The 10,273-nt window shown below is 47.4% G+C and overlaps 1 protein-coding gene across 1 annotated transcript in view; it reads right to left on the reverse strand.

Moving 5' to 3' along the window:
• Window positions 1-757: 757 nt before the first annotated feature.
• Bcat1 (branched chain amino acid transaminase 1) overlaps window positions 758-10,273 on the reverse strand; it is a 47,839-nt gene continuing 38,323 nt past the window's right edge. The window contains exons 9-11 of the mRNA XM_032905394.1: window positions 8,450-8,590; window positions 6,093-6,167; window positions 758-1,930 (exon numbers count right to left, since the gene is read on the reverse strand). Of these exons, the coding sequence (XP_032761285.1) occupies window positions 1,889-1,930; window positions 6,093-6,167; window positions 8,450-8,590 (258 nt within the window). The 3' untranslated portion in view covers window positions 758-1,888. The remainder of the gene's footprint in view (window positions 1,931-6,092; window positions 6,168-8,449; window positions 8,591-10,273) is intronic.

Genomic DNA, 10,273 nt, shown 5'->3' on the forward strand with positions numbered 1-10,273 from the left:
AGCTACTACACCTGTCGGTCTAGCCTGGACCTAAAGACGAGGTCAAAGAGTATGGGGAAGCCAAGAGCATCTCAGGATGCTGCTACCTCATGAATACCCTCAGGAAGGGGCCCGGGCAGGGAAGGATGGAGAAGTGCTTGAGGGCACCCTCACCCAGGACGTCAGTCGCCAAGGAAAAGATCCCTCGGACCTATTTTACCATCTCCCATCATGACCTTCCACAGTTTTTACTATTTGTCTAAAAAGAAATGTGACAGCTAAGCATCTGGAATGGGATTAAAGTGCTCTGTGTGGTTAAATGTTAAATTAACCAGTCTTAAGGACTGTCTCTAACGGGTGGAGTTTTTATAATGTCCTTTCCCCTACCCCCAATCCCGGGGCTCTGAAGAGACCCCAGTTCCATCAGTAAGATGAAAGCTACTGAAGCCAAGAAACCCAACACCGTGCTGAGAGTCAACCTTCTGAGGGTAGCTGCTTTCTATGGAGACCTGACTTTCTCCTGGATAAACTGGGCCTCTGCTGAACTTTCCACTCACAGTTCCCAGCCGAGGAGGACATGATCTAGAATTAGTGTCTGTGACCTAGCCGGGTGCTTCTTCAATGCCCATTCAAGAGAAGGGTTCGAAATGCAGATTAAGATCCAAATCCAGGGTTGGGGATTTAGCTCAGTGGTAGAGCTTGCCTAGCAAGCGCAAGGCCCTGGGTTCGGTCCCCAGCTCCGAAAAAAAGAAAGAAAAAAAAAGATCCAAATCCAGAGTTTATCTCCCAACTTGTCCCTTTATTTGGCATTTCATACATAATGTACAGTAGCTGTCATTTCCACATGGTTGGAACATTTCATTTTTCCAGGGCAATCACTTAAACTCCAAGATAATCTTAACACAGAATTCCTCCATGCTGTCTGGAGGAGTCCAGGGACAAGAAAGACAGCCTAAGATAAATACTGCTACATGCTGCCCGAATCAGGCGTGGTTTCCGAAAGGGTTTCAGCATGGAGAGACAGAAAGTACACTTCTATGTTCATTCTCATGGTAAACAAGTACTGAATACTTACTATGTGCTGGGCTTTGAGGATACAAAGATCTAGAAGGCACAGGACCCCTAGTCTCATAGCAGCGCAGTGAGCAGCCAGGTATAGTTACAGAAAAAGGGCAGTGAGCCTCACAGACACCTTCGGTGACATTAGTGCAGGCCATGATACCAAGAAGGGGCACGGTCACCTTAGCGCGGACTCAGGGACTTACAGAAGCGCGGAGAAACGAAATCCAGCCGACCAAACTTTTGTTTAAAAGACAGAAACAAATCAAGGTATCACACCTGTCCATCGCCCCAGCGTCCAGAAGGCTGTGTGAGACAGGAAGACCCGCTCCGAGTCTGAGACCAGCCTGGGCAGACATCACAGAATACCAGGCCAGCAGGGCTTCACAGGGAGCCCAAATCTTCCCCAATTAGAAACAAACAAACACAAACGTAAACAACAGAACCTTACCAGCCAGCAAAAGTAACAAAGGGCTCCCGCTCTGAGGGTGCCCATGAGTCACAGGGAGGCCGCCTATGGCATTTCCTCAGTAGCCCTTCCAGCACACAGACATCTCATTGGTGGGGGAACCCATTCTCCTACTAAGGATCTGGTATGGAGTGAGGGGAGGCAATTATTCATTGATAGCTTTCCAAGGAAAGGTACAGTAAAGCAGCTACTATCATGTTCACAGGTGACACTCAACACTGGCAATTTTCTTGGCTCACGGGGGAGGGGGGGGACACAAACTCGTTTGGTAACAATGAACAATGGAACTACAAGGAGCTAAACTAGTCACAGGTTGTCCCAGCTCGAGGACAGGAGTCGGTCTTCTGTGGCACCCCGTCACCGATACCCTGAGCTCTCCCATTAGGGTACCTCCAGTGTCCATTCGCTCTTGATCCGTCCATACTGCAACAAAAGCAAAGACAACCGTGGTGTTTCAGTCCGAGAGAGAGCAGCTCAACCCACCCTCACGGGCTCCATCGGCTGCCGCAGGGGCTCAGCAGCTAAGAGCTCGGGCCGATCTCCCAGAGGACCTGGCTTCAGTCAGCGCCTGGGTTCAAAAGTCTCTAATTCCAGCTCCGTCCGTCGGATTCAGAACCCTCTCTGGCTTCCATGCTCACCGACACGTACAAGTGCACACAGCCCGCCCCTCTCTTCCCACAGACTTAGAAACAAAAGTGAGTCTTCTGTGGTACCAGCACTTGGGAGGTGAGGGCAGTGGGGATCTGTAGGCATTTAAGGCTAGCCTAGGCTGTAAGAGACTATCTCAATCGATCAATAACATGGTAATAACCTCACTATGAACCTGCAGCTTCCTTTTCCTACTCCATGAAACAGGAGTTCATTCCTCACACCCCTTTCCCTGATGCCTGAGGCCCAGGCTCCAGCCGCCTCAAGGCAGTCATGATGATATTAATATCTATCTTGATAGGATAACGAGGAAGAACCTGACGCTTGCCTCAACGTGCTGTCTGTCTCGTCTCTTCAAAGGCCTGGTTTGAAGGCTCTGTCCCCACGGTGGAGCTGGCAAATAACAGCAGAACTTAAGGTGTGGCCTCGGCCCTTAGCTCACTGGAGCCATTGCCTTGAAAAGGACAGACCCCACCCCCCACCCCCTAAGCTGCACGGGGACCTGCCACCTGCCAGTGTCATCAGAGACCGGACCAGTGTTGAATCTCTGAAGCCGTGAACTAGACGAAGCCTTTCTTGTTATAAAATTACTAGCTCAAATCTGTCGCTTAAAAACATGAAACCCATCAAGGCCATATCGTTCAAGACATCCCCTATCTCTCCCTAGAAGATGTAAAAACGCAGGAGCAACACGCGATTGGCATTTAAAAACTTCGTCTTGTCATCCCACTCCATCTTTCGATGAAGAAATATTACTGTCTGTGGACTCTACCCTAGACCTGTGCTAAACCCTAGGAGGTTTAAAGAGAAGTTTAAAACAAAGCAAAACAAAACAAAACAACAAAAGCAAAACCTCAAACGCCAGCATTCAAACAGCTCTAGGAGGGGACCAGTGTGACCGATTATAATTGAACTTCTGAGTTTAGGTAGCTCAAGAGGTGTTTAAAAGGTTTCCACAGGGGTTGGGGATTTAGCTCAGTGGTAGAGCGCTTGCCTAGGAAGCGCAAGGCCCTGGGTTCGGGTCCCCAGCTCAAAAAAAAAAAAAAAAAAAAAAAAAAAAGGTTTCCACAGGAGGTGAGCCGTACATGCTCCGGAGGAATGCTGTAAGGTTCAAGGCCAGCCTGGTGTACACAGAGAGACCCTGTCTCAAAAACAAACCTAAGGGAAAAAGTTCCTACAGGGACAAACACTGAAAACCAGCTATAACCATATAACGCAACCAGATGGTAGGAGCTCCGGCAGAGATGGTGACGTCGTGAAACTAAAGGAGCATTTGCAGGCGAGAGGAGACCTTAGAATGGGAGCTGGGAGTGTAGGATGGGCAAAAACAGAAGGGCAGGCAGCGAGGCCGAGTTCACCTCAGCTTTGTAAAGACCCAGGAGTGCCTCTCCCTTTTGATTATAAAAGGGGGAGGCACAAAACAACCTTGTATTGGGCCTGTGCCTTTTGCTAGAGGTATTTGTTGAGTAACCTAGCACTCAGGGATCAATGTGGATAATTGGTTTCTCCAGTGCAGTACTTACCCGAATATTCAGAAGTACAAAAGTCTACACATCTGAGGTTTCAAAAATTCCCCCTGGGTCACACTGGCAAGAGCTTGGGTTTTGCCTTTTTTGTGTGTGTGTGGTTTTTACGCTTGTCTTTAATTTTGTGGAACACTTTGTAGAGAAACATCATGTTTCCATGTAACGCCCAAAAAGATCAAATGTCAAACATGATGTAACATCCTACTTCTTTTTTTCCCCCCTCGGTAATTACTAAAAATTATTTTTCTTGGAAACAGACAAGCTAGTCGCTTGGCTAACAGCACCAATTTGCCATCCTGTAAGAGGATAATTTGGAGACCTGAGGACACAAGCATAAAATAATTGAAGGGGAAAAAGATGTGGTTTTGATTATGGATGGAAGGCCCTGTTGCTTAACACGTTGGGGGACACGGGGTGTGTGTGCTTGTGACTTGACTCTGAGTCATCTCTGATCTCCTGTGCCTGCGGTTACAACCTTTGTCTGCGTTCAGTATGAATTCTGAGTGAACCCGGGAGGGGGGCGGTTGTTGTTTGGTTTTGTTTTTAAAGACAGGCTCTCTTGTAGCCTAGGCTGGCTTGAGACTCGAAGTTTCTGATGACAACTGAGACTTCCGGTCCCCCCTCCCCCGACTTCCACGGGCCAAGTGCCGAATTACCAATTACCAGCAGGCACCTGCAACAGGGAGCACTGGACTAGACAGGCTGCTTCGTCAGCCTTGATACTGGATTTAGCATCACGGCCACTAAAGCGCATAAACGGGGGGAAGTTGAGGTTTTCTCAACCGTTCTACCACATGCGTCTTTTTCCCCCTTTTCCATTGTATACGTGCTGTACGTGTGTAGGCGTGTCTATACGTGTGCAGACATGTGTATATGTAGATACCCATATGTGCGTGTGTATGGAGAGTCCTACAGTTGATACTCTTCTTCCTTACTCAGAGAGATCCGGTCACTCAGTCAAGCCCAGAGCTCATGGACATGGCTGGTCTTGCTAACCAGCTCTGGGGATGATCCCCTGGCTCTGTTTCAGAAGCTGGAATTGCTGGATGGGTTGTCATTTACACAGGATTCTGGGGACCTGAATTCTGTGGGTGACAAACATTTAAGCATTCATCCCCTTCATGCATCTTCTCTATTTAAATCTTTTTTAAAAAATAAATAAATAAATAAAAGTCCTCACTATATAGTCCTGGTAAAGTTGAACTCCCTATGTAGACCAGGCTGGCCTTGAACTCAGAGATCCCCTGCCCATACCTCCAAAGTGCTGAGATTAAAGATGTGCTCCGCCCCCACCAATTTTCTCATGAAAGAGCTTTACGAAAAGCATCTCGCTGGTGTGAAACAGTAGACTATCCTTTTTCCTCCTTCATTACTTATCTAAATTACTTTTGGTTTTTTGAGACAGGGTTTCATATAGCCCAGGCTAGCTTGGAAGTTTCTTTAGCGGAGGATGGCCTCTGGTCCTCCGAGGTCCGGCTATAAAAAGATTACAAGTGTGACTGGCAGTCTGGTGTGTGAGAGGCTGGGTTTGACCCCAAGACTTTGTGCCCAGTAAACAAGGACCCCCAACAACTGAGCTCTGTCCCCAGCCTGAGAAATTCAGGAGATAAAAGGGGATGGCTTATTATATAGAAAAGGCAGGTAACAAAATTATGTTTAATTACCACTGTCTTGTTGGGAACTACATACGTTAACAGATACATGCTTATATAATGTTGAAGTTGAAAATATTCAAAATTCAGAATTAACAGCCATTGGATATATTTAATTCTTCTTCATTCCTTCCCACCCAGTTCTGGGTATTGGGATGTGACCTGTCCTCACCACATGGTAGGTAAAGACAGTATCACTATATTCCAACCCCTTCTCCTATTTTTAATATATTTTCCATCTTTACAATAACATGTTACACTCTTAAATCAGAATTTTAAGTATTGAAAATTGCATTTATTCTGGAAGGCTAGCTGACTCCAAGTCCCTCACGAATACCCCGCTCCCCACTCTTCTTTTTCTTATTGTCTCTCTCCCCCTTCTGCCTCACTCAACCTCACTCATTCTGTCACGAATATCTTCCCTGAGTTTAATACTCGCCTTGAATTACACCATTTCACATCTTCCCTTTGTGGTTCTAATACATGGAGGACATAAAGCTTTAGCACTAAGCATGGTCTCTCTCGTTGGACCACAAACTGAGGCCTAAGGAGATTTTTTTTTTGAATATTTATTTTTTCTTTTATGCATCTGAGTATGAGGCACACAGAAGAATGTTCCAGAACTCCTAGAACCAGACCTGAGCTGACATGGGGATGCTGGGACATGAACCCAGGTCCTCTACAAGAACAGCAAATGCTCTTATCCCCTGAGCCACCTCCCCCTGCTGGTCCCCAACCCCATGTGGTGAAAATGGCTACCTGGATATCAGTCAACTTTGCCATGATGCGACTTGAAAGCTTGTGGCCATTCTCCATGGTTGGAATGTGCAGCATCTGAGGAGGGAGGGAGAAAGGAGTCTGAGGGCGAGAGGCACGCATGTGGGTAACAGGAAGACCATTTCTAAAACAGGAAGACCGAGAGAGGCACCCCGACATACTATTAACGCCTGCTACCTCCCTAGCCTGCACCAGTCAGTCAAAGACAGCATATTCATCTCCTACCAACTCAACCGAAGGCACAAAGGGTTCGAAAGCCATTCTTCAGGGTGGCTTAAGGAATTCAGAATGGAAGGGTCCCCGACTAACTCAACCCAGGTGTTTAAGGACCCACGGGATGAATAATTGCCCTCTACTGAACACTCTGGCAAGGGACCAGACCTCAAAGATATTTCGAAACAAACGAAAGCAAGTGATTTCAAAGGGGTGAATTAAAGCGAGGCTCTTCTTTTACATAAGGAGTTTCTGAACCTACGTCTGGGGCAAGGCGTACCTCCACGGGCCGCAGCTCCCATGGGAAGGCAGGGTTAAACTCCTAGCCGAAAGAGATCTCATACCCTTGGCCTGTATCTGAGCCATGCCTGTTCATGCCTTGCTGGCGGGCTGGCTTTTGATGCTTTGATAGTTAGCAGATAGCTAGTATTCTCAAACACTCTTCTTATTATGCCTTTTAGTATAATACGATAATTAGGAACCCCTTTTGGGCTTTGAATGCCTCCCTGAAGCATTTAGGAGAAGCATTAAAAATAACTTAACCTTTGTAAACTTTTTATTTCTGGGCTGGAGCAGCAATTGGATTTTAGTTATTAAAACGAGCATTTAGTTACTAATAACATACCTAGATATTGCCATAAAATACTCAGTCTGGGCCCTTACAATCCTTTCTTTCTCTCTCTGCTCTTTTCTATCCCTCCCTCCGCCTCCCACCTCCCTCCTCCCCTGTCCCTCTACCAATCTACATACAACCAGGCAACCAGGCACTTTCCCCACTGTGAAATAGCTACACGTCAAACTACTTCAGCAGCCAGCCCTGAAGAGCAAACTCTAAAGTGTTACACAAAACATAATAACAAATAATAATAATAATTAATAGTGATATGAATAGTAGTAATAACAATAATGACCAACCCAGTCAGCTGAGATTACAACGTTCGATTCATCCATCGGGGAGTTTCTATCTAGCATGGCCTCAGGAGTAGTTGGTCTTGCAGGAGTAACACCTATCCGCCTACAGAATCTCGCCCACACAGACACAGACTGCCTACGTGCGTAATAGAGTAGCATCTACACATTGATGGAGTGCCTGTAAAATGACTCCTATACCCTTACGATATAAAGACAGAGGCTGACAGACACGCACGAGGACTGGATTTTTCTACAGAAGGAGAAGCCTTCAAACTGGCAAAATAATGCATAGATGACACAAGTAAAAGTGACTAAACGGGGGCTGGAGAGATGGCTCAGAGGTTAAGAGCACTGACTGCTCTTCCAGAGGTCCTGAGTTCAGTTCCCAGCAACCACACGGTGGTCTGTAACTGCAGGTTCAGGGGATCCAGAACCCACTTCTGGCCTCCACAGGCACTGCACAGACAGACAGACAGACAGACACACACACACACACACACACACACACACACAGAGCACCAGACAGACAAACTAAAGCAAATAAATCTGTTCTTTAAAGTCAGCCGCACGTAGCAAGAAGACACAGCATATCAGAGGGCATCACGTGAAATGTCTGTGCAGTGGTCTACTGAACCCTGACAACCGCAAAGGCAGCGGACAGACGAACTGACAATTCTAAGGTGCATCCTGTGTTCCTGTGGCCGTTCCACTCCTCATTCGGCTTGGGAGCACAGTCAGAAACCAGAGCGCTGACATCCAGCTGCTTCCTAGGCAAGCTGGCAGAACCAGGTGATGGCGGAAGTCTCCGTTCTGACCGAATTGGCCTCACACATTTGCCAAGGGCAGGGCTGACTTGCTATCATAGTTGAGTTCTGGTGAAACCACCAGGAAAAAAAGATAGAGGTATATGGGCCAACCCAGTCTCATCCAGCTCAACTTCCCCTCGAAGTGATGACCTCATTAAATCACAGGCAAATGCTTACGTTTGTTGAATTCCATGCATCCGTTTACTGGCTAATTGTGTGTGTCACCGGGGGTGCAGACAAGCTCAGGAGAGGTCACAGGTAAGCTTCGAAAGCCGCCCTCTTCCCTTCTGCTATGTGGGTCCCAGGGACCAAAACTTAAGTTCTCAGCCTGGATGACAAATGTCTCCAGCACCGTGCCATCTCACCAGCCCTGGGCAAAAGGTTAGGGTATAAAACCATTTGTCTTACCTGGCCCTTGTACAGAATATTGGCAACTGGGCAGACAACGCAGGCTGTTCCCGAGCCGAACAGCTCCTTCACTCTGTTCTCCTCCAGGGCGGTGGACAGGTCATCCATGGTGATGTGTCTCTCGCACACCTTAAACTCGCCCTGTTTGGAATATTGAAAGGAAGAGGAGGAAGTGGGGGGGGTGAAGAAAAAGAGGAGGAGGTGGCAGTGGTGGATGAAAAGAGAAGAAAAAAGAAAAGAGAAAGTCACCATGTATCTTTGGACCTGGCTGAACTTGGATGGTGTCCTAACAGTCCTCTGCGGGGAGCAGAAAAAGGCACACTGTGCGATTACCTTAACATGTTGAGTGGAAAAGGGCACACTGTGTGAGCGCCCAACATCCTGAACAACCTACTTCCAAACCACAGCTTCCAAGTGAATTCACTGGACGTTCACCACGGAGGCGGGGCACACTTTCACACATGCCGCTTTAGGACGTGCGTGCTGTCATGGGTCTCACACACAGACTCCCTCTAAGAGCCACTTAATGCACTGAGCGCATTTTCTGTGTCCTTTACACTAAAGGAGGTCAACCTATTGCATCATAGGTTGGTATGATATCAGCCCTTGGCCTTGTGCCCACCATGAGCCAAGGTCTTTCATGCTGAAGACATCCTCTCTACATGACAATGGAGGATGCATGGGTTCCAGATGGGGCGGGGCTTTCCCAGAGCCAAACAGCTGGCAAACGGTGAGAACCAGATCTGAACTAAGCCTCATCCGATTGCCTTCAAAATTGGTTAAAAAAAAAAAATCATCCACTGAGCTCAGAGAGCAGAAGGAGTCGCTCTTTGTTTGGGGCCAGTGTTTTGACTTTATGTGAGAAATTACCATGAGAGCTGCTGTGATTTCACTCGAAATTAAATAAATTATTAAACATGTAAGTTCCAGAAAACCAGCAGACGTTACTGAGAACTGTTGAGGACTGAGTTCCGGAGAGAAGAAACAGAAAAGTAGCCCTCCTGCAAATCGACAGGACAGTGCTTGCCTGGCTCGACATTGTCTGTGGGTTAGCTTCTCTATCTGGCAAGCCGTGACCCCAGTGCCTCTCGGCATTTTCAAGGAAACTTTAAAATAAGCTGCACTTAAGGAGTCAAGGAAACCCCTCAGGCATAACCTATGCTCAGAAGCCGGAGGTGTCGAGCTGGCTCCCACGCGTTGGGAGACCTGTGGTCGGTCGATTCGTTCTCTTAATAAAATGGAAATTGCTGAGCTTCAGAAAGCCATCTTGCCAACTGCAAACACATTGGGGACAGGGCAAGCTGCTGGAATCAAGCCAGCAGCTTGCAAATGTCATGCCCAGTGTGCGGCAGCCAATGGGCGGCAGGCGGGTTCTGTCTACTCTGGACTTGGTAGGATTGTTCAGCTCACAGCCTCTGTTTGCAGTCTTCTCCAGAGAAACTGCTGGTCTGCTCCGACACTTGTGTACTAGGGCTGTCTGACCACAGTGTGCTGAAAACCTTTTCGTGGTCTCTGGGGACTTTTTGAACACATGAATCATATTAGTAGCAGCCAAGAACCCCTGCCAGACGGCCAGTTTACTCGACCCCCGCCTTAGGAACGCTATGTCACTTCAAACAACAACCCTAAGACTCCAGCCTCTGTCACACATTCACAGAAAACAGCGTTACATGTGCTCTGAGTGTCTGTCATTTTAAAATAAGCACGTGGAAATCTGAGACAACAGGGACTGGGGGTAGTGGGGGAAGAAAAAAGGCAGGACAAATTAACATTACGTTGATATTAATGTCAGTAAAAATCTGTGGCTCCTGTAATAGTGACAGG

Source organism: Rattus rattus, chromosome 6, assembly GCF_011064425.1.
Source record: "Rattus rattus isolate New Zealand chromosome 6, Rrattus_CSIRO_v1, whole genome shotgun sequence".
Classification (NCBI taxonomy): domain Eukaryota; kingdom Metazoa; phylum Chordata; class Mammalia; order Rodentia; family Muridae; genus Rattus; species Rattus rattus.